The sequence below is a fragment of the Nyctibius grandis genome, chromosome 2 (assembly GCF_013368605.1).
Source record: "Nyctibius grandis isolate bNycGra1 chromosome 2, bNycGra1.pri, whole genome shotgun sequence".
Taxonomy (NCBI): domain Eukaryota; kingdom Metazoa; phylum Chordata; class Aves; order Nyctibiiformes; family Nyctibiidae; genus Nyctibius; species Nyctibius grandis.
The window spans coordinates 64,564,359-64,589,275 of record NC_090659.1 but is presented as its reverse complement, the minus strand read 5'-3'; the positions used below and the strand labels follow the sequence as shown (position 1 = coordinate 64,589,275).

Genomic DNA, 24,917 nt, shown 5'->3' with positions numbered 1-24,917 from the left:
GAACTGTTAGCCTAAGGGGAAGACTGTCTTCCTGTACATCACAGTACCAGTCTATCATGCCCATTAGATTTTCTTCCTAGCTTATATCAGAACCCTGAATCAAAAACTTACTACAAAAATAAACACCATTATCACAATTAAAATCTATGCAAAAAGATAGCAAAATGCAGATTTATTACATGGCTCCATTACAAATGTATTTACTTCTTGCTCAGCTGAAAATAAATTGGAACGTACCACTGACAATATAAATGATTTATCACTACATTAAAAACCAGTTCAACTCAGCAATCACAAGCTACCAACTTCAATATCTGTAGGGACTTTTTCTAACAAAAATACTTATTTTAAAAAGCCCTGAACCACTTGACATGTATCATCACTGACACACACTGAACACCCATGCCACCATACTGCAGTGCAGCTTTCTCATATAAAGGTAACGAGTCCTACAGCCCTCAACAGCCCATGCGGCTACGCATGTCCTCTTCTTCAGAGTGGCTATATGGTCCTTTTTCCTTAAAGCACAGGATCCAGGTTGCTGTGTTCATAACCCTACACCTATGTACAGCCACTTCACATCATCGTGGAGCCCAGCACACAGTGTGAAGTGGCCATTAGTGGTGGTACCTGCTGCTTATGGTGGTACATGACAGAAGTTTGGCTCCCTCAGCTTTTATGTCCCAGAAATTCAAACGTGTGATCTCACTTTTGTTTCTAGCAAATTTTAGTCTTTTCGAGTTCAACACGCCCTCATAAAACACATATTTGATAAGAGACATAGCAAGAGCTGTGGAACACTATTCAGTGAAAGGGCAAGTCAAGAATCACATGGGATTCTACATGTAATGATAGGTACATAAATGTACCTATGCTCACATTAAATGTGGAACACAAGGAACCAGCAAATAAATATTAAGATATTTAAACAAAAAAAACCCCACCATATATAAATGGGCTATGCTATCACATTTAACATTCTAACAGCTACAGCTTGAAATAGCAACTTCAATTTAAGAAAAAAATCTCACCTTTGCCAACTTACAGTTGCTTTAGGTTGGCTTTTAAAACAAATTGAAGGACACCAAAAGTCAATTCAATAAGAAGTTGTTACCTTTTATTGTGATCATAGACAAGTTAACAATGGATCAAACCGGGCCTGAATGTTCTGTTTCTGTAGGCAGAGATTTGACACTCACATGCTTTATCAGTCATATAAATTTAACTATCTGCAGAAAGCTCTCAATTTCTCATCCCATTCCCTCATCCAGCTACTGTAACTCTCTGATTCTCAAAGCAAGTACCTGCCAGTCTGCTTCAATGCCAGTCTTATAGTATTCTTGTATATTGTAGATATACATATAGATAATGTACGAGAATGCTAGCGGTGTATGGGACCAGACTACTTCCAACTGAAAGCAGCAGTGAGATTTTCTTCATATACATGAGCTGATCACCTTAGTTACCCTTTGAAGTTAGTGAAGAGAAACACCTGCTTCAAGTACATGATGCCTCACACCCTAAAGACGCTTTCTTTAGGAGATCAATCATGTTTCAGATTACCTATTTTTTTTCCCCAATGACTATACAGAGAAACTAGGATGAACAGCTCAGATGCAGGTATCTTAAATATGAAAGAAACAAGTTCCCAGTGAATAGGCCGAATATTTTTAACAAACCTTTCAAAAATATTGAAGATTTTTATTTCTGAGTGCTCATAAACACACACACAACCCACATCTCTAAAGTTTAAATCCTAAGTATGAAATTAAACAACAGTAAACTTTATGTACACGGCATTGGTCTAAACACGAGAGAAACATACAGTTAGGGAACTCCCTTGGAAGTTTTTGGTGAAAAGAGACTCTCATCCATAGCAGTCATTGTGAATATTTTTCTGACTCCATTCTGTGCATTGAATCATTCTGTATTTCTCCCCTCAGAACTGTATTTGAACAAGCAATCTTTGGGAAAAAAAATGTATCCAGGTTTCTTAATTTCACTACAGAATCAAGCAGGCCAGCTGATAAGAAGGAAACTTTAATCTTCTGTAATTAGCAATGGTGGAAAGGTAATGTGGGGAAAAAATCCAGCACGCTGCAAAGACAATGTTTTAACAACAGTTACGTACAAAACCACTTTTTCTTCAACCTTTCTCTCTTCTGGGTTGGGTGTTCTGCACTATTCCAGGAGTCAGTTATGAGGTATGAAAAAACAAGCAAAAGGTTAACATTATAACCATTTTAATAAAACTCACTGTATTATTTGCACTCTCAAAATATTTCCGAAAATAAAGTAAAAAAATACTTAGTATTCTTGAAAGTCTTAAGGAATTTTTTATTAAAAAAGCAGTCTTGTTTGTTGCTTCTTTTGAACCCAACTCTGCCTCAACATTACGCTCAGACATAAGTGTATCCTTCTTATTACCATCATACAAGTAATCACATTGAATTTCTATAGCACTGAAAATTCTTTAAAACAAACAAACCCTCACAAAAATATATACAGGTAGCCAGAAAACTAATCAAGAAGAAATCAGGTTGTCCGTATTGAAGTGTAAACACCATTTTCAAATACCAAGAAAACATCCCAGTTGTTGGCATGTCTCCTCCATCTACGACTCTTGAGTAGAAGGACAAATTGACTTCCACAGAGGAATTCCTACAACAGCTTTGGTTCATAATGACCTAGAGAGAATTCATACCCCATACATAATATTGGTCTAGTGGATTTCTGTAAAGCTAGTATGGCAGGCAACAGGGAGAACTATATGTGTAAACTCCATGACGAGAACAATAATTTAAACTCAGTATGTCATATTCCAAATATACAGAAAAGACCTGATTATATCAAACACATTTATCTTCTGCTATAAACTAGCTCATCCAGCCAGATCCCAACTCTTTAATACGTCATGACTGAAGCAGCTAAGTGTTCTCTATATCTGATGAATAATAGGGCACGTATGGAAAGCCTTAAAAGTCTGCTGTTTGTGCTGAAGGGTGTATCTATTTCAGCATGTTTCAGACACAAAAGTTGGTACTGACTGAACTATGCTGGTTATCAGAAGATGACTAGCCATACTGGTGCAGCGTTCTGCTGGATCAGTACAGATACTTATCAAAGAGCATGTTTATATCCTGCAAATGTATTCAGAAACTACTTTCTGAAAATTTTGTCCAGAAACAAGAAGAAATTGAAACAATTGCATCAACTTAGTACCCTGTATGAACTAATCAGTCCTGCTGAGAAACAGCCTGTATTAGCAGGAAAGGAGTACTGCTCTGCAGTATTGCAATGTGCTCTGTAGACACACTTGGTTCTTGAAACAACTTTCAAGAACAACTGTCATTTCCAAGCAAATTTATAATGCACAAGTAGCCGATGTTCAAAACATAGTATAGCTGTAGAAGGGTTACATGATGGTCAGATGACAAGGTCACACGACATCCTGTCCTACAGCAGGCATTCCCTCTGTACTTTAAATGGTTCCACACATAGCTGAGTTTTGTATGGAGAACATTCCACAATCTCTATACAATAGTCATTGGACAAATTAGGAAAGCTGCAAATACTGCATTGATAATTTTTTCCTATGAGGGGGGATAGAGGGAAAGGATAAAGGAATATGAAAAGAGAGGTGAAGTTCCTCAGTTTTCACATCCAACAGCAATGTTCCAATCTTAAAGAAAAAAACCCAAATAAATAGACGGGACTTCTTCCTGAAGCAGGAATGTAAATATAAGCACAAGACAAACACCTCTGGACAGCCAGAGCTTAAATGTGTATTAAAGCATAGCACATTTTCAAAAGTGACATTGTAGCAATATGTACCATCTCTGAACCATCCCACATCAATGTGATCAGTTTATGCATTAACAGTTATGCTTATTTTACTGCCACTTCAGCAAATGCGTGAGCCATGGGAGACAAAGGTGAAGCCGAGTTCCTTCCAGTTAATACATCAACAGCCAAGGTCAGGTGCTCTGCCCAGTTACTTTTTTACAGAAATTCTCTCCTTACTCACCAACAATATAGGAGCTGAAAGGTGTAACGTCCTTAACCAAAAAGGACTGAAATGCCTGAGAACACAGGAATTAGCTCCTGTTGACCCTATACTGTATTTAGACCACTGACTTGCAGCAGGAGCTAAAGCAATTCTGACTTGTTGGCCAAGTTGTCTATGCTAGATGAGGCTGCCTGCAAGAACAGAAACTCTAGCTAACTCCTCTGTCACCTCACGCTTCTTTTCCCTTTGCTGCTTGCTAAAATCTCCGTCTTAATCTAAGAGTATTTTCTTCACTTGAGCACACCTCAGCAATACACTGGCTGACAAATGTTTATGGTCAAATCCTTGTCCTCAATTACCCCTGTACAAATCCGACACTTCGAAGGGTGAAGCCAGAAACCAGAAGGGGGGCATAACTCAAATTACAAGAGTAGACTGATGTGCTGGAGAGAATCCATTCTTCTAGTGGCTCTGCAGGACTGGCAGTAGAAGGCAGTAATAAAACTGAAGTGGACAGATTTTCTTCATACTTGAAAAGATAAGGATTTAAACAGGAAATTGCACTTTTTTTGTAGAATCACTTTCAGAAATAAAACTGCCTTCTGATATTCATCCTGTTACTAAAAAGTCAGAAGAAGATACCCAATTACAAGTGAAAGCTGTGCAATTCCATCTGCATCGCTTTCATATACCTATAAAAATGTTCTAAGGGACTTTAAAAGCAGTTCAAGAGTAAAAATAAAGTGATCCCCCAAAGTGCAGCTGAAATGTTAGGATCCGTAGGAGGGCATAACTGGACATTCAATTGTGCAGTGCTGGTGGCGTTATTATTTTTGAGAAACAATGACTGAATCCTTTACATGGTCAAAAGTGCCCATGTAACATTAATCATAAACAGCACGCACGGACAACCTGAAAAGAAACATCAGGCACCGCCTTTCTTTTGCAATTGCTCCAGTTTTCTTCTTAAGAGGTTGTAGTTTTCCTTGGTCCCAGGTGCCATAGGATCAAGCTTCAGAGAGACTTCATAGTGCTTCTTTGCTAAGTCAAGATTTCCCCAGCGATGGTAAAGCACAGCTGGAACATCAATGAGGAATTTCATTAGCAATATTGCTGAATAACGTGCAATCTTGCCAATCACTTGAAAAACAACATTAAAGCATTTGTTTCCAGTGAGGGTCCCTCGCTGGCTGGTGGCACAGTAACTGCTTGTTCTGTTGCCAAATGCAGGAGCAAAGCCTGGGAGCAGAACTGGCATGGGAATGGTGAAGGAATGAATTACATTGCAGCCATAAATGGCAGCTCTTATCTGGTGAGCTCATTGCGGGTTATAAGCATAGCATAAATGAACCAATTTGCAGACACTGAAGTGCAGCTACTTCTGGGCTGGATTGTGCAGCCCTCTTGATCTGTCATATCATGCGACAGCTTTTCTGGTTTAGTGCCCTGTTCTTCTGGCTGGCAGTTTTTCTAGGAAGTACAATAGAAATCTGCCCAGCAGGAAGAAGGCTCAAAAGATTGCTTTTTCATTTTAAACACAATGAATATGAAGCAAACAAACAATACAGCTGATAAGAGTTAGAAAGGCTCTTACCCAAATTACCGTGATAACTGGCAGCATTTGGATTGGCTTTAATTGCCTTGAGGAACAAAGCTTCAGATTCCTGAATAATTTAGAAGAACAAGTCAACAGGACAGTCTACTCTTGTAGTATATAAAACAATGCAAAATTACCAACGATTGTAATTAAAAACCCTCCCAAACTATGCCATATCTATATGATACCACCGTATATATATTCTAAGCCTGCGTGATCCTGTAGCTCAGGTGTCTACAGCCTCCAGAAAACAGTAATAATGCTACAAATAAGTGCCATGCTTTCACAAGCTGCTGTTATTTTAGCAGAGAGCTATTAAGCACTAGTGAAGAATTTTCTTTTTGATAGTTATATTTTCAAACATTACCTACTTAAGTTTCCCCTGCTTATTCAGTCAAGTTAAGGATAGTATAATTCAGTATCTGAGCTCCCTCACCAAATAGTCAGAGAACTATTTACCACTAAATTTATTCTCTAATTCAAACATTTTTATTTTCCCACACTAGCTGCTAATATAGATACTTCTGTTCCAGAGCACATTTCCTGCAGAAGTTTAAAGAGATACACCCCCCCAATCCAAATGGAGCATATGTACTTGCCTGCATGCAAGTTTAGATATTTTAGAGAGCAAATTTTACATAGATTTCTATGCTGTGCTGTGTTTTAGGGAAAGCTGCCCATTCAGTTTCAATGCAAATGACCTGAAGATAAAATTACCTCAGTGTGGTAGGCTTCCATCTGAATGCACATACTTGCTGTCTGAGGTACGTGAGAATAATAACCTGGAGAAAAGGCCTTTCCTTTGTGCTAAGCTTTTATTACTTATAGCCACAAAACACAACACAGGCTCTACTGAAAAAGAAAACCTGTCAGCCAGATTTTTGGTTCCACCATCTTCTCATGTGAAGCATGAAATAAGTCTCTGTAAGGGTCCCTCAGGGGACAAGAAATTTCTGATATCAGGGTTGAGTCACTCAACTTTGAGTGATTTAAGAGCTCCCCAGTATGTCCAAATTAAAACCCAAACTACATGCTCCTTTCAAAGCATTCCTTAGCACAGCTGAGGCTGCCACTCTGAAGCCAAGAGAGACTGATGCAGAAAGTGCCTTCCTCTTCTCAGGTCAAGGAAATCACAAACCCTAGGGTTCTTGACAAACCCTTTTGCAGGACATTCGTTTCAGGAGAAGGAATACTTGGATAGTAGTGAACAAGAGAACCAGATGTCTGGAAAGTTAGGGAGTATATGACTCCACAGTGCAAGTTTTAGCATTGCTTTTCCCTGGCATAAGCAGCAGCTCCAGCATTCTCATACCCAGACTACTAATGTTCCTGGACGCACTGGCCTCTTTGAAACCCATACTATTTAATATCTTCATTAGTGTTTTGGATGATGGAACTGAATGCACTTTCAAAAACTTTACAGATGGCACCTAAGAGGTAGGAGTGGTCAATACTGGAGGGGAAAGCTGCTATTCAGAGGGATGTGGACAGAACAGAGAAATGGACTAGCAGGAATCACAGAATGGTTGAGGTTTGAATGGACCGCTGGATGTCATCTGGTCCAACCCCCCTGCTCAAGCAGGGCCAGCTGCCCAGGACCATAGCCAGGCAGCATCTCCAAGGATGGAGACTCCACAACCTCTCCAGGCAACCTGTGCCAGTGTTCAGTCACAGTAAAAAAGCATTTCCTGATGTTCAGAGCGAATATCCCATGTTTTGGTTTAGGCCCATTGCTTCTTGTCCTGTCACTCAGCACCACTGAAAAGAGCCTGGCTCCATCTTCTTTGTACCTTCAGGTATTTATAGACATCGAGATCCTCCCCCCTGAGACTTCTCTCGGGTAAACAGTTGCAGCTCTCTCAACCTTTCCCTGTAAGAAAGATGCTCTAGTCCCTTTATCATCTTTGTGGCCCTTCGCTGGACTCTCTCTCCAGTATGTCCATGGCTCTCTGGGAACTGGACAGAGAACTCCAGGTGTGGCCTCACCAGTAGAGAGGAAGTATCACCTCCTTCAACCTGCTGGCAACACTCTTAACACAACCCAGGATATCAAACATTAGCCGCCTTTGCCACAAGTGCACATTGCTGGCTCATGTTCAACTTGGTGTCCATCAGGACCCTCAGGTGCTTTTCTGTCAAGCTGCCTTGCAGCTGGGTGGCCCCCAGCATGTACTGTGCTTGAGATTGTTCCTCTCCAGGTGCAATGCTTTGCACTTCCCTTGTTGAACTGCATGTTTCCTACCAGCCCATTTTCCAGCCTGTTTAGGTCCCTCTGGATGGCATCATGACCCTCTCTGGCATATCAGCTACTCCTCCCAGTTTTGTGTCATCTGCAAACTTGCTGAGGATGCACTCTGCCCCATTATCCACATCAATAATGATGTTGAACAGGACTGGACTGCAGAAATCTCATGAAATTCAACAAGAGTAAATGCAAAAGTCCTATATCTGGGATGGGATAATCCCATGCAAAAGTACAGGCTGAGGGGCAACTGTCTAGGAAACAGCTCTACAGAAATGGATCTGGTGGGCCTGGTAGACAGCAAATTGAATAAAAGCCATCAGCGTACTCTCACAGCAAAGATGACCAACCACAACCTGGGCTATACTAAGTAGAAGTACAGCCAGCAGGTCCAGTGAAGTAATCCTTCTCCTCAATTTAGCACTTGAGAGACCACATCTGGAGTATGTGTTCAGGTTGGGGCTCTCCATTACAAGAAATAGATGGACATACTTCAGTAAGTGCAGCAGAGAGCCGCCAAGGTGGTTGGGGGCTGGAGCACAAGACACCCAAGGAGAAGCTGAAAGAACTGGATCTTTTCAGCCTTCAGAAGAGAAGATGAAGGGGAGACCTTATTGCTATCTACGAGTACCTGATCAGGCGATACAGAGAAGATGGAGACAGACTCTTCTCACAAGTCTTTGAGATGGGATGAGACACAATGGATGCAAGCTGGCATACAGGAAATTCCAATTAAGTAAAAGGAAAGAATTTTTTTTTACTATGACAGTGGTCAAGCACTGGAAGACGCTGTCCAGATAGGTTTTAGAATCTTGATCTGTAGAGGTGTTCAAGATTCAACTGGAGATAGCCCTGGTTTGGGTCAGGGGTTGGACTAGACGACCTTTAGATGTCCGTTCCAGTCAAAAGTATTCTATGTTTCTAACTCAGTCACCTGAGAAACTTACTGAGACTCAAACATTTGGCAGGTCTAGTGGTGTTGCAAGATAACCTCCTCTTTGTACAACCATCCAAGCCTAAAAATCAACAGTGGATTGGCACTTGAAAGCATGTAGTATTCAGAAGTCCCACAAAGCTGTATTTTTTTCCACTGCAAATTTTAGTATTTTGGTCTAATAAGTAAATCTCTGCTTTCTTCACTGGGCAGGTTAACAGCAATCAAAGTGAAAGACGTGCTGTCCAAAGTTGCCTAAAAGTTGCCACCTAGACAAAGGAGAAGTACCTAACGTATGGACTCATCCTTTCACTGCTGAAGCACGATGAGACAACATGCGCAATGCATTCCCAGAAGATTTAATGAAATAGATTCTCAGAGTTGGCTGCCATTACCATACATCTTCAACTACATGCTGAAAACATTTTTATCACCACTGCTTTGCTCAGCAGCTAGTAGAAGCATACTGGCTGATTAAAGGCTATTTAAGGTGCATCATATTCATATTACTGTAGATATATGGAGTAAATATACATTCCAGTACATCCAGTAATATTTCAAATTGCTCTATCTTGCCAAATCTTTAAGTGTTGCCAAGAAACTTGCACACTGCCTATAACAAAGGCTTTGGGTAAGCACACTGCATTCCATCTGCTGCCAAGGCCACAGCACAGAATTGTAGTCTGGCTTTATGTCAAATACAAAAAATGCTGAATGGTTTTGATTTATTGTATTTTTTACAGAAAAAGCATAGATGTATACATAACAAAAATACAGAATACATATTTTCAAAGAACTAAAGACAGCTTGATTCTTCATGCATTGCAACAAGAACAAGCATTTCAAGAACTCTAACTTGGTATAACAGATGTTAATTAAAAAACAAAATAAAACCACCAAAACAGCTCATCCTTGATGTGCTTTAGTTTCTGGAACAATAAATCATTCATGAGTAGATACAAACAGAAATCATAAAGGGTTGTTTTTTTTTCTGGTCACTTAGGAAAACCATCTTCTGATGAAAATCAAAGTGCATTTGAAACTGAAGGAGAATATTGTGTGCTTATTGGAAGGAAATCTCTCATAACATAGTAAAACCTTTTTGACTCAATGTCTTTTAAAATAAGAGATAACAAAAAAACCCAGAACAAATCTTACTTTATGGCAACAGAGCCAATACAGTAACAACTTTTTACAGACACATAACAAGTAACCTAATAAATGAAATGCCTGAGGTTATACAACACATCAGACACAGCCAGGCAGCCCTCTGAGAATCACCTCCATCACCTTGACAGTCTCCTTCCTCGCCTCCTTCCTTCCCATCCCGAACACTCAATAAAAATCCTTAAAGAGCCATCCACTGCTCTGTTTTTACATGGTGAGGAGGTAGACAAGAAATGTGAATTTTCCATGCTTTTTATTGTCATTTAGCATTCTCCCACTTAAAAAACCCTGTATTTCTCTTTCCAGGCAATGCAAAATACAGCTGCTGACCTTGTCTAAGTGAGTCCACTTCCCAATTCCCTTAATTTGCTCTCCCTGTTATAACCCATCAATTTCAAGTTACTAGTTAAGTTTTTTGCTCTATGCAAACCTACTGCTCCATATCGAACTATTAAAACACTCACTGCTTTCTTCCCTGGGCTCCGCTGCTCCTTTTGCTTTATTCAGGATGCTGACTTGAAAGCTTCATTTTTCCCTACTACCATTTCTACTTTGTCTCCAACATACTCTCCCTGCAGCATAATGACCTTTCAGAGCTAGCAATCAAAATCACTACTTTCTTTTTTATTTTTTAAATCCACTAAGACAGATTTGTTTCTCCTATACCTGGAAAAGTTTTCTAGCTTGTTTTCAACTTATTTTTTCTACTTATTATAAATGCTCTTCATTCTGTCATGCTGCATACTATTCTTGATGAATAACTATACAATTCTCTATTTGTTCAAAGTCATGACTCAACAAAGCAATCTCAGCAATTGCCTCCTCCATAATCTTATCCCTTATACATTCTGGATGTTAATTTGTATCCTTCTGGAATTTTGTTAAAGTAATCTAAAATATATATAACACTCTCATGTGGAGAGAGAGAAGAGAGAGAGAGTGTAGAGAAAAAACCTCAGCCAGTCTAGAGAAACAGTAATGGGGGCAGGAGGGGGGGGGGTGTCTAATGGCATCACTAACACAAACAAAAGCAAGTGCTGGGTTGGTCACAGGCTCTGGCTTCACATGTGGACAGGTCAAGACTCTATAGCTGAACAGGACTGTAGAAATTTAAGTGTACACAGTAACTGGTGGAAAAATGTATCTATTCCAGTAAGTTTTAACATCATAAAATCTTCTTACTTTGCATATACTGAGGATATTCCTTCAGTGCTGCTAACATTATCACTATGAAAAAGCCATCAAAACCCCCAAAAGCCATAGTATGGTAAATGATGGTTATGATGGTTTCCTGGGGAATACCAAAAGCTTCCTTGATTATTAACTTGTCCCTATCACATACATAAATCAGTGACTGTGTAGTCAATTAAAACAACTAAATATATTAACTGTGTATTATTTATTCTCTGTCAGCTCCTATAATTCCTTTTGGAAAATAACTCATTCTCATCAGTTCCATTACATTTACTACTTGTAAATATAAGTAGGTAATGCTGAGGTACCACTCGCAGGCGGGTCCCCTGTACCCAAGAGAAAGTTCAATACATTGCTCAATGTACGGACTTTTTACTCGTAATATTCTGGGATTACCCAGGTATCTCATGCTCAATCTGGGATTACCAAATCTGTAATATCTCTGTTTTAGATAGGGTCTGAAGCAAAGAAGCTAGAATTCATATTGGGTAATGGTAAACCTTGCTTCTTTTACATACAAAAAGCACAAGGACTAGCATATTGCATCTGATTTTAGTTCCTGAACCAAGGCCTCTAAATCAGAGCAGGCTCTCTCCATCGGCAGTGAAGCAATACAGGACCCTAACTGCCCTCTAGTGTGCTTAAGAGCCTATTTCTCTCTGCTGCTGACCACTGACATAGTTTTGGGCAGCAACATTCCTAACACAGGCATCTAAAATAAGGTGGGATGAACATAGGCCAGAATCACACAGCAATACTGTGACAGAAATGGGCATTGAAACCTGATTATCTAAGTCATAGTCCTCAATGACCTCCTCGAACACTTTCTATAGAAACTTACAGAGTTTGAACAGGGAAAAAAAACCAAACCAAAACACAATGAACACTCAGAAAGCTCTAGTTACCTACCTTATATTTTTGCGATTTCCCCAGTACATTTGCCAATGAAAACATAAGGGAGTGGTCATTAGGTATTAATTCCAGGGCCTCTCTTCCAACTGCTTCTGCTTGAGCTAGATTGCCTGGGAGCCCATGTAGTGGATAAAGAGAAGGCATCTTTTAACACGGCCTTATTAGTTACTTTTCATGCTGCAAGCACACATATTGTATGAATAGCTAATTACATGCATTTTTAAAGATAATCAGGTATCACACACACGCAAATGTAACACCCTGCAGAATAAGACAATAAAAACCCTCCATTTTGTTTTCAACGGATTAACACTTTCAGGAGAACAACAAAAGACAGATTCAAAACTTCTGAAGTTTGGTCTATAATACAAACATACTTGCATAATTGTGGCATTTCAAATATGGATCAGAAATTCAATTTATGGGCTGGATTTCAAGTGATGCTTTAAAATCATGGAGTCAGAAGGTATTCTTACATAGAGAGAGAGTGTCTGGGTAGCCAAAGAAGAGGCAGACTCCTTTTAGGTGAATAGAGATAAAGCTTTAAGTTTTGCAAGACACTGAATTATTCATTAAAACATTCAAATGGGCTTATACCTGTGTTATCAAGCAATATAATCATATTGTTCCAAGCCAAACTATGCTCTGGTTTCAGAACTGTAGCATTCCTCCATGCATTCAATGCATCTATATGGCGATTCAAATCTGCATACTAAAAAGAAAGAAAAACTCAGTAATTTCACCCTGATTTGCTTTACTTTCCTATTATGCACTAAAGACACTGAAGGATTGTTAATGTTTCATTCCATTCTAGTAGCACTTGTTCTTATAGACAAAAATAAGAAATGTAAAAAGAATACTAGGCTAGTATGGAAGACAGAGTGCTGCATACTAATTTTACCCTGCTTTTCTCTGGGACCCAGGCTTGTTTTCAGATATATATGTACCAATACATTAGGGAGGAAAACCAACATACAATTTAGAAATCTACACAAGACAATAAGTAAATATTAAATATAAATATTTCCAAGAATCTAAATGGAATTTTTGGACATAGTTCTACTACATAACAATATACTAATGACTGCAAAACAGTCTAATATTGCGAAATTATTAGTATCTTTTGAACAAAAGACCACAATCTGTACTTTTCTTTATACCTTTTTAAATGAAAAAGTAGGACTACCAAAGGTTGTATGGAAGGAAGTATACTGGGAAGGCAATAGGAAAAGCTACCAAAAATACGAAATGAAGTGGAATATAACTATGAGCATTTAACAGTACAGTGGAATTTTGTGCATATATATACACACACACACAGAGATTACTGTCATAGCTATCATTTATTCAAAAGCACTTACCAACCGCCCTAAATTGTAGTAACAATCTGGATATTTTTTCCTGTGTTTAATTGCTGTCCAGTAGCTTTGCTCTGCCTCTTCAAACCTTCTTAAACTGTTCTGTACTATTCCTAGATTCATCCATGCAGCAGCAAAATCAGGTCTGGGCAAATTGGGAAAAAAAAAACCAAGAGAGAGGGCAGTTGAGAATTTGGAACACAAGATCCTACTGTATAATTTCTGCTCAATTGGTGCAAAACACTGCTTAGCATTGTTCTAAACATACTGTATTTGTACAGCTAAGGACAGCAACTCCTCTGCTTCTTGGAGCTCATTTCTTTCTTTCAGAATATTTCCAAGGTTGTTCATGGCATGTACATATTTAGGATTCAACCTAAAATGTAAAATTTAAAGATTATTATTATGTATGGGACATGTATTACCATATGCAAACTGCTAGCTTTGCAATGCTGTAGACCATGAAAATTAATACCCAAGCACTATCTTCATGTTAAACATGAAAGCCATTTTAGGATGGTTCATTAAAGGAGTAAAATTCCTAATACCTTACAGCTTCTCTGTAGTATTTGATTGCAGCACTTTGATTTCCTTTATCAGCCAGGTTTTTGCCAACATTGTAGTGCACCTGAAAATACAGATGAACGTTCTACAAGATGCTATACAGTCAGATATTTTGTGGAGCCAAGTAGCTAAAAATTCTTACTCCAAATAGATACAGTCAGCGCTTGCGTCGACTGCTGGCTTTTGTTGTAGGTGGATACTTAAGATTGGAAAATACATAGAATGAAGACAGCAAGATAAAATCTGAGGAATAAATTAATGAATCAGCTTACCTGTTTCAGCTATTTAAGAAAGATTATTCACTTTCTGATTTTATAAATGAGTTTACCACACTGTCCACAAGACTCTCTATATTGAGACCTCCTGCTCTTAATTTCATTTATTTGTCAGGTAAATAAGAGAAAGTCTGACTCAATCAAGCCCACCATAGCAGAAGAAAGACTCCAGCAATGTAAGTGTTAATTAAACTTTGCTTTCGCTATAGCATAAACTAGAAGACACTTGTCATTAACAGAAAAACTAAGCTACATATTTCAAAAACAAACAAAAAATAACAAACACACACTATTACTGTCTTGGAATAAAAAAATGCATCAAACAGCATTTCTGAAATAAAAATATTGGAGACCTTTCCTGTTAACAAGTGGAGAATGAAGAAAGGATCTAGAGCTTTGAGATATAGCTACAGGGAAGAAGACCCTTCATCTGAACTTATGGCAAGGACTAGATAGGAATAAATATAGTTCAGGATAAATCTGAGTTGGAAGACATCTCAAATCCTACTTTAAGACAAATCTCAGGAGACTACATTACCTGGTCAAAGGGAGGACTCAAGTTCAGAAATAACAGAAAAGTACTGTGAGTACTGACTCCTGAAAACAGACTTCTTAGCAACTGGATCAGAACTCATTATTTAAATTACCTTACTATCTGAAACCAAATTGTATATACTTCATCTAAAACAAACACACATTGTCATTTCTTCCATACTTTGAAAATCTATGCAGGAATTCCTTCAGACTGAAGTACAAAGAGATAGGTTTGTAATGCGTTTAGATAACTCTAATTCACCTTCTACATTCAGAAAAGGATTTTATCTCATGTGTCCATCAAAGGAAAATTCCAAATTGTATTTGGCACAATACCTAGGACCTATTGATCCAGCACAAACAATTATGTTTGAACCTAATTGTTATAGTATTTAATCATTGAATTCCACCTCTATATGACTGTGACTATGCAGTAACATACTATCAACAAATAAAGTTACGAACATTTTCCATGCTTTCTAGAATGAGTGAAAAAGTAGTTTCACTGGTTTTACAGACAGCAAAGATGCTATAAAGCTTACTAAGCGTACACAGAAGCAGCTCCTCGGGCTGTAAGATATAAAATAGCACACAAATTCAGCATCCCGTAAAAGCAGTTCTAGCACAGCTTCCAAGAAAAAAAATCCAGGCACTTCCCCATTGTCCATTCATAAAAATATGACAAGGCCCATGCCAAAGAAGCAACAGAATGGTACATTTATATCAAGACATAACCATTCATAAAGATCAGTTGACGGTGTCAAAAAAACCCAACAGAATAGCATTGTTTTCCCCGAAGTAGTTAAAGTAAAATGATACACCCTGAAAGATGTTTCTTAGGACTGAATTTTATTTGTATATCTCTTCCAGAAATTTCTCAGCACACTATGATAACACTTACCAAATTGGATTGCTCCAATTATACATGCTGAAGTTTACAGACTCAAATTTATTCAGAGCAAATTAGGCTATTAAACTTTGCTGTGTTTCCAGATAAAAGATAAATTGTGGTAAAACAAGAAATAAGGAAAGATTTCACTCAATAATGTATATTAGCCCTTAAAATACCTGACTTCATATTTCAATATCAGCAAACAAGATTACATTAATCTGATTCAATTTCTTTCTTTAAGAAGCTTTACAAAAGTCTTTTTTTTCTTTATGTTTTACAAAAGTTGTAAGCATTACTGAAAGAAGAAATTTGATTAAAGACTGGGGACAGAGCATATGAGAAAAAGCAGTCTTTCGAATGTCCGCTATCTTATGTTAGAAAACAGTCAGCATTGCACTTTCTGATTCTATTTTTCTCAGTTTTTAAAAACATGGAACTTCTTCAGATCCATGACTATCTCAAAAGCAGCAGTGGAAAGAATATTTTTTCATGTAAACAGAATTGTGCAGACTGCAGAAACCTGAGAGATATCAATTCTCTCAAGTCAAAACGTCAAATGAAATATTAAGTGTACATTTACATTTTGTCAACTGAACTAAAAAGATGTACTATAGTCTATTAAAACTGATAGCAAAACTATTTAAATAAACTACTAGCATTTTTGATGGTGTATTCCTTCTGTCCTCAGATATAGCTTATGTGTGAAAGGGAACGATGTTTCTATACAATACTCCTGAAAATGAAAAGTCCCTTGTTTTATGTAGGTTTCCTGGCTTCTGTTCAAGTGAAATGGTAGCTTCAGTTCTTCTTAATACAGTGGTGACAGAAAGAAAAAAAAAAATAAAACAAAGATACCAAAAGAACCCCTCAGCCTACCATAAATTTCTAATGACAAAACCAGCTCTACAATGGATTACAACATGCCGTAGCATCCTGCTCTTAAGAACAGAGTCAGCAAAGGGTTTCCAGGCACACAAAGTCATTTGAGAGGTGCAGGTGACTTCTGCCATACAGCCATGTCTCTCTCTTCACTGGCCATGACAGAGAGATGCCAAGATCAGCCTTTAGCTCTACTCCCCCAAACCATCTGCCCTCTGCTAAGCACAAGACTGTAACTCTCCTTGACATCTCCTATGACCCTTATCTGCACAACATGGGGACACAAGTACTTTCTATATACCCATGGGTGGGAAGAATCTGGCCTTTAAAAATGAGGGGCCAGTGTGATGTTTTAAATTTAATCTCTTAGAGATGTGGTTCTTCTGCTTTTGACAGATACTGTGCATGCCAACCTAGGAGAGAGGATATTCCTTTCCTGGTTAAACATTTAAAAGCAGATATAGCATTGTGTTACTAAATGATTAAAGATAGATATTAACTGGAAATGATGTATTACATTATGCCCACAAGCTCCTTTATCAATCTTAAACAGGCAATTTACAGTAACAGCTCTAAAAGGAGCATTTCTCAGGAATGCATAACACCACAGTATTCTCCAAAATCAGGGCAATTAGGTAAAAATACCCTAGGATAGAACTTAGTTGATCAACAGGCATGTGTTGTTTAAAGCTAACATAACCATGGCACCATAGCCTAGCCAAAGAATTGGCTCTGTGTGTTTGTTCACAATACCTCAATTGGCCTAAGAAGCCAGTATAAAAAAGCAAAAAGCACTGTCTATTATTTTACATTAGACACACATAGTGCTTGAACTCTTAACTGTTTAAATGAGCACACACATTTAAATGAGGAAGAGAGAAAAAAATTTCTGTATAAAACCAAAATTACTGTCAAACCCATTTTTTGTGTTGTTTTTTTCCTCAAAGCAGTGTACGAAGAAATTGAAATGTAGTATCATCTTCTAGGAGGTACACCCTCTCAGTTGGAGCACTACTATTATCAACTATTTTATTTTCTCTTCCTAGCTGCTGATAATCACCTTTTCAGCAAATATGAACATTTGCTGAGAAGGATGGAAGCAAAGCACAGATGTCAAAATTTCTACAGAAACATGCAGATGCTTCTGTTCAATGCCAGCTTCTTTCATCAAACACTCTTTACTACTGAAATTCTGTTTTCTAAATAATAATAATAAAACAAAGCCTTTTTGATCTTCGCATTTTGTTTGTGCAGCTAATGTTGTCTAAAGGTTCTTCTGCATGACTGTGCTTGTATACAAAAAATTTGAAGGTATGGTATCTGTGTGGCAAAACACTGCAGATAGCCCCTATAAACATAGCCCACAGCACTTAAGGCAAATTCTGCAGAAGATAATCCCCTTTTAATATATAGCATAGAAAAGAACTCTGAATATCTAAAGGAAATGCTCTCTAGATCAGATTCATAAATCCTTAAACAGCAGTAAATCTTGAAAAAGAAGTTTTACAAGACCTTTTAAGAAAGTATAGAAAGTAATCTCACAAACTCTGTTGTACATTTTCAATATTAGCATAGCTTGTCTTTGACAAACTTGTACCTGTAATAATTACAGTTTGCGTAAAGCATCAAGTACAAAGTTACTACCCTTAGTATGTCAAGGCAGACTAGTTAGTAACACATTTTGTTGGGAGTATCGTAACTCCCTTGCTTATTATTGCAGAAAAGTTGCTACTGAAATGGCTTTTTAAAAATTATGTTTATTAATTTCTATCCTTTAAAGAATAGCCAGTAGCAAGGAGAATGTATAGATTACATACACAATATTAACAATTTACAATCATTTAAATTCAGTTATTTCAAATCTAGGAAAAGAAAAATGGTGGCTACCTTCCACGTATTTAACAATCCAATGGCAGCTTTTACTTAGATAATCGACTAGAGGAAGTCATCTAGAAATAAAAACCATCTCTGGATTCTTAAAAAATGACATGTCGTTGCTAAAAGCCAAGAAAAAGTAACTTGGCATTTCCAACAGTAACTTATCGCATGGTAAAAAAAGGCAGCAAGATGAGCATTTTTGGAAATAATCTTTAAAATTAAGAGAATCAATGTGTAATGACCTCAGAAGGTGAGGAGCAATACAGCAATGTCTAGAAATAGCGAACAGCAGTAGGGCAAGGGCAAAATCTCATATAATCTTATGTATCCACATCTGCTCTAGTTGTCAGAACTTCTTTTATTATCAGTGGAGAGAAATGCACAGATCTAGGGTACAGTCCTTCTGGCCTACGGCAGTCATTTAGTTCAAGGTGATGATGAACCACGTGGTCTCCTCCCCAGTTACAAAGGGAGCCTGGCTGACTTGCTCAGATGTAGATGTCTAAAGCTAAGGAGATAAATCCAAGCCAGTAGTCTGATATGGTGAAACAGTAGTTATGCTTTTATTATAGCCTGTAATTAGATATTTCAAGTACTTCAGCAAAGCACTCCAGGATTAACTTGCAACATAATGACATCAAATGAAAAGATGCCAGATTGCATCTAGTAGCACTGAAATATTCCAAATTTATAAGTTACCTGTAACATATAATCAAGGTATCAGGAGAAAACAGTCTCTATAACTGTTCACAAAATTTGCTTTAGTAGAAACAACACAGGCCTGGTTCTAACTCTAGTGTATATCACCACTGAGCTCCAGGAATTAAGTCAATCTATACAGTATGAAAGAACGTAGTAAAAGGAAATGGAATCAACATACAGGCACCTTCTGTTCAGATAAGAAAAATACTGCCAAATGTATTCAAAATGTATACTGTTTCAGTCTAACAACCTTTGAAACTAATTTAAGTGTAGGACCATTCAAGTTCATATGTGTGACATACTCCTGGACATGTTTAACCAAGATCTGTAACACGCTTCTTTCTCTCTCTCTCTTAAAAAAAAAAATCATATGTAAAACACATGTATTTAAAATATTTTAAATATGTAAAATATTTAAAACATTTTAAAATCTGTATTGTGAAGTTTAAAAAAAAGTCAAAATCTCTGTAACTTCATTATGGTACCTGATTATTTCCAATAAATTTTAAAATCACTGCGCCACATTATCAAAGTTGATCCTAAATTTCATCCTCTTGAGCCAGATGCATCCATCACTCGAGGGAGTAGATTCACTACTAAGCCAGACAATCTGATTTAATGCAGTTTCCACACTTCTATGTAAAGAGATGTTTAAAGAAGATGAGTCTTGAAAGTAGAGAAGGCACTGCTGTAACTACTTGTTACTTAGAATTAAGGTAAGTTTACTCTCCACTGCTCACATACAGACAATTAGGAATTGAAAAGAGCTGTAGCAAAAAACATGAACTAGGAGCTGCAGCTTTTGTTGTTCATTGTGAGACACCTGGAGATTCTGGGACCCTGCTACTTCCCTACTAGGGAAGTAAAGCACGACCACGTTACACATATTAAAGACGCTCCAAGAACAACAAGAAAAAGCTATTATCTGCATTCCATCTTTTGGTCTGCATCAGCCTCCCACTGAAATAAATGGGTCACTAAAAGTCCTGTGGAGTCACTTTTAAAGGAAGTCTGCAATTTCAAGACAACAACAGAAGATCAGAACAGAACCTAGTTCCAATTTTTACATATACCTTTGTCAAAATTGAATAAATATAGCTGAGTCCATAAAGAAAAAGAAGAGATTGGCTCTCACACATGGACTCTCTAATGCTGTTGCCTAGAAAAGCTCTGCACTACTGCGATTTGAATGTTACTTCTTCAGCAAAATTGGAATGTGAGCCTGCAAAACCCTCCTTGCTCACATCACCACGCTTTCCATTTGCGCAAGCTGTCACTAGCAGCAATAGAGCTCAGGCATGCCTACATGGCCCATTGTTGACAAACACAAACTCATTTTCCCTGTACACTCATTGGCTTTGAACCAGCTGCATTAGTTCAGTAGCTTGCACACGGCTTATCAGCTCAAGCACAGCACTGTGCGAACACGGCTACACAGCTTCCCAGCCACACATGGCTTGTGTCCAAGGAGCTTGGAGCACAGGCAAAGAATGTGGATCTGTCTAAAGCACTCTTACCATGGCAGATGGATGGAGTTACGCACAAAGAAACTGTGTTTTGCATTTGCTCCGTTTACAGTATGCACTTGTCATCCAGAAGACAAGATATACTGAGGTAATCATTAAAAAGAAGATGGTTGCCTATCAGTACCATACAATAAAATACAACAGCTCTTTTTCTATGTATTGAAATCTGAGATTATTGAAAGACACCACCATGTTGTAAATATTGGCCATAAAAGTTTTTTACAGCTCACTGCTGCATATTTGTATTCCAGTAGATGCTAAGTTTATAATTCTCTTTGCAAAGTTGAGCATTCACAGGTTCCTTTTTAAACTCTGTGTCTTCATCTGTACTGTCTAGATACCACTCTAGATTACAGAAATCTAATCTTTTAAAACATGAATGTATTTTTATTTATTGACAAGCTGCACACTCCTATTCCTAGGCTCTTCAAAGAGAGTCTCTGCTAAAATTCAGACATCAGGGCTCTGTGGTATGCTCCAACAGATCACACTCTCAGCTATCAAAGGACTGCTGTGGAGGTCACCTCTATTAGCAGACTAGATTCAGCCTGCTATGCCAAACACTGTTCAGCCCAGTGAAACATCCTATCCAGTGCCACCCTCTTACTTGTTCCCTCACTAAGCCTTGCAGGGAATATTGCAGTTTTCCTCAGTGCCCAGGTCTGAAGACTCTAGCCCATTCAGCCACTGTAAAAGAGCAGAAGTGGAAGCAAAGATTTTACCCCCACATCCTGTGATTACACTGATGTTATGCTGCTTTAGCCCTTAGCTGTGTTGGCTATGCCACTGGAAGGTACACAAAAAGGATTCTAAAAACATAGCATAGGCATTATTCAGGTGAATGCATTGCTACAGCTTACTTTCTTTTAAATATTCTGTTGTAATAACTTGCAATTATACACACAATTATTTTAGTAGATTTTGTTAGCAGTACATCCAATTTGACTGGATGCCCTTCCTGAAGTGTATTCTGCCTTCTCCCTCCCCTCCCCACTCTCACCCCCCAAGTTCTGAATTACAATACTGTAATTTGCACTGTCTGGTATTTTGACTATGCTACCACTGTAATTTAGGTGTCTGACATGTCAATGCCATATGCTTGCACCAAGCAAGACTGTGAATAACACTGTACCACAATATATTAACTATGCATAACACTTCCTCTATCCCAAATTTCAAAACACTTTAAAAAAAAAAGATTAAAAGTGCACGAGTGACTTACTTTTGCATTCAGAGGGCACACAGACAGTGCACTCCTAAAAAGCTGTTCTTCTGACCTCCACTGACTGCTGCGGAGTGCACAGCGCATAACGTTGATCAACAAGATTCCAAGTACTGCCACAGCAAGGATTTTCTTAAGGAAAGAGAGAAAAGTTAAGAACCAAACCATTCAACTGAAGCACTTAATCATCAACTTTACTGATTGTTTTAATGGTACCTTTTTCTTGGCTTGCTTACTCAAGAGACTAAATCCATATGTAAACAAAATACAATATCCAATACTGGGGAGGTAGATGACTCTCTCTGCAATAACAAATCCTACTCGGAAGAACAGATTACTTGCAGGAAGAAAAGGGATAATAAGAAATCCAAGTCCCAGTGTAAGAATTCTGCAAACAAGAAACAGATTCTCAAATTAACCACAAATCTTAACAAAAGTACCTTTTCCGTTTAACATATAAACTTTATTTAAACATTGTAGAAGGATGTGCGTATGGAACGGGGCATTCAAAAGAAACCTTTAATCTGATTTTGTTAGTAGCTCTCAAAGTTCAGTGAGGTTTTGACACTTCATTCCATCAGGCACTTTTAAAATCCTAGCTATAGTTTCCAGAAAATCAATGTTCATGCTTCCAGGCCAGAAAATAGCCCCATTACACACTAATTACATAATTCCTATTTAAAATACACAGGCAGGAAAAGTAATGGTAAAAGCTACCTGTCTATTTTTGGAACTAGTAAGACAGTAGCAGTGAAAAAATATAGGTCACTGTTAAAAAAGAAACTTAGGTATACATCCTACTGAGAGAGCGTTTCCTTTCCTAACAAATACATCAATAGTAGAATCCATCGTGGTTGACCACCTGAAAGTTAGTAATCTACGCCCTCTCTACAGCCAGCAGAGAGAGGCACTTCTCGAGGGCAATTTGTCTTCCTTGTTTTAGGTATCTATGTTAGGATGAGTAATCCTCAGCAGGTAACTCTTTATGGACTATACAGAGCTTAGACAACGGAGACTAGGTACGTTACTTTTACAGAGCTGACACAAGGGAATAAGAACCCCAGGCCTGTGTCAGGTATTTGTTAGGCATGGTAGTTTTCTACTCTAATTTATCACAAATAAATCTCTATACTGTTATGTAGATGTGTCTTCTTACTCTTTTCTCATCCCCAAGAGTCATAGGCCTTCACTACTTTTTTTGTCTTTACCTTTTACTGAAAAACTGTTCAGCAATATGGGCTTAGTGAGTGCGTTTTTACTAGAAAGTATGACATCACTTGTAGCGAGAATTCCACCTCTCTCCAAAATGATTTTATTGTGCAAACGAGTATGGGAACAGCAGAAAGGAAGGCAGGAGAGATGTTAACATTTGAGGGGGCGAGGGGGAAGAGATGAAATTACAGAACACCACAGAAAAGAAAAAGAAAATATTTAGCGCACTGAACAACAGAATGACCTCGTTGTGATTGAGCCGTTGAAAAATTTTAAAGAACTGAGACATTAATTATACATAAAATCCATGGGAACAGAACCTGAAAAGCTAAACAGAAGCCCTTAGTGAGACAGAATAGTTTACAGTATTTTTTTTAGTTCCTTTGGGTAAAGTACAAGTTGTTTCCTCAGTAGATACTATGGGTCAGCATTTAACTTTTTAATTGTATGGCCATGGCCAGCATTTCTACCTCCTTTGAAGGCACATCTCCTCTCTCTTTCATTATTAGGAGAAGATTAAAGGAGATGATGACTTAAGCCAAGTAAGAAGTAGGGGCAACAACATACATCATTTCCTACTCTGTTCTGAGCATGTATTACTTTTTGCCACCTACAGTGCTAAGGATCTCAAAATGCCATTTCAGGAGCAAAATAAAGCAGCTGTCCATACCTCCTCCTCCAAGTCTGTTTCCCGCTAGTCAGTGTACAGTGATGGGCCCAAATTGGGATAGAACTGTAATGACAGCTATAAATATTTATTTGAACTGCATTTGCTAGACACTGATTCCACTGAATTGTTAAAATTATCAGTAGTGGATTTAACAAAATAATACTGTACTCAAGTTGGCCAGGCATTTAAGTTTCATCACTGTCTCTTACCTTCTCTTATGGCTGTCTTCTGAGCACAGAGCTTGGCATATCAGACCAATTAGGCAGAACCAAAGTACTGCTAGTACAATTATCCTCCAGTCGCTGACGGATTTAATGAGGGGTATGCAGCCCATTGACCAATCAAAACACAGCCACCAGGGACACAACAGCAACCATGCATTCAACGAATAGTAGTAATTATAGTTTATAGCCTGTCAGTCAAAAAGAAAACAAACATTTATTTGATACTAAACTTAAAGGGGGAAGGTAACTTCATTTCTTCTCTCTGCTGTCACTTCCCTTATCATAAAATACATTTTATATAATAAAGAGGCCTTAAATACTGTTAGACTGTAACTAGTTACATATCCATGTGTTTTACAGCTGTGAAACTAATTTTTTTTTTTTTTTATAACATAGCCAGGTGGCTCTCCTATTCAGAGCAGGGAAATGCAATTCTGTACTGTCCAACCAATACCCACATGAAAGAATAATCTTCTATGATAGGAGATAATGTCAAAGGACAGCACCTACTGTCTTTACCCTTCATTCTCCATCTCCAGAAAGAGCCTTAATGCAGAGATATAAAGCCAAGACATACTCCAAATGCACCACACCAGAACTTTATGCTATTTTCTTCAATTATGAAAGAACAGATGAGAAGTCAAGCACAGTATGTGGAAAAGGAATGAAATCCAGCAAAAGCTAAATCCTTGCATGCATGGGAAAAATAGCGAGTAAATGGAAATATACTTCAATGTGTGCCGTTCATGCTAAATTGAATGCAAAGAATATAAAAGATATAATATTTTAAAAAATTGCAGGAAATCATCACAACAGCACAAGTGAAGGTGACTCATCACACATCTTGAAACATAAAGACTGCCCACTTTATTGTTTCTTTGAAACACAGAAAAGAAAATTGAATTTGATGACAAAGACAAATGTTC

At 37.9% G+C, this 24,917-nt stretch overlaps 1 protein-coding gene across 1 annotated transcript in view; it reads right to left on the bottom strand.

Moving 5' to 3' along the window:
* Nucleotides 1–2,370: 2,370 nt before the first annotated feature.
* TMTC4 (transmembrane O-mannosyltransferase targeting cadherins 4) overlaps nucleotides 2,371–24,917 on the bottom strand; it is a 60,742-nt gene continuing 38,195 nt past the window's right edge. Inside the window, exons 10-19 of the mRNA XM_068423512.1 lie at nucleotides 23,977–24,179; nucleotides 22,102–22,273; nucleotides 21,886–22,017; nucleotides 13,962–14,041; nucleotides 13,682–13,789; nucleotides 13,417–13,558; nucleotides 12,653–12,767; nucleotides 12,053–12,165; nucleotides 5,604–5,673; nucleotides 2,371–5,086 (exon numbers count right to left, since the gene is read on the bottom strand). Of these exons, the coding sequence (XP_068279613.1) occupies nucleotides 4,935–5,086; nucleotides 5,604–5,673; nucleotides 12,053–12,165; nucleotides 12,653–12,767; nucleotides 13,417–13,558; nucleotides 13,682–13,789; nucleotides 13,962–14,041; nucleotides 21,886–22,017; nucleotides 22,102–22,273; nucleotides 23,977–24,179 (1,287 nt within the window). The 3' untranslated portion in view covers nucleotides 2,371–4,934. The remainder of the gene's footprint in view (nucleotides 5,087–5,603; nucleotides 5,674–12,052; nucleotides 12,166–12,652; nucleotides 12,768–13,416; nucleotides 13,559–13,681; nucleotides 13,790–13,961; nucleotides 14,042–21,885; nucleotides 22,018–22,101; nucleotides 22,274–23,976; nucleotides 24,180–24,917) is intronic.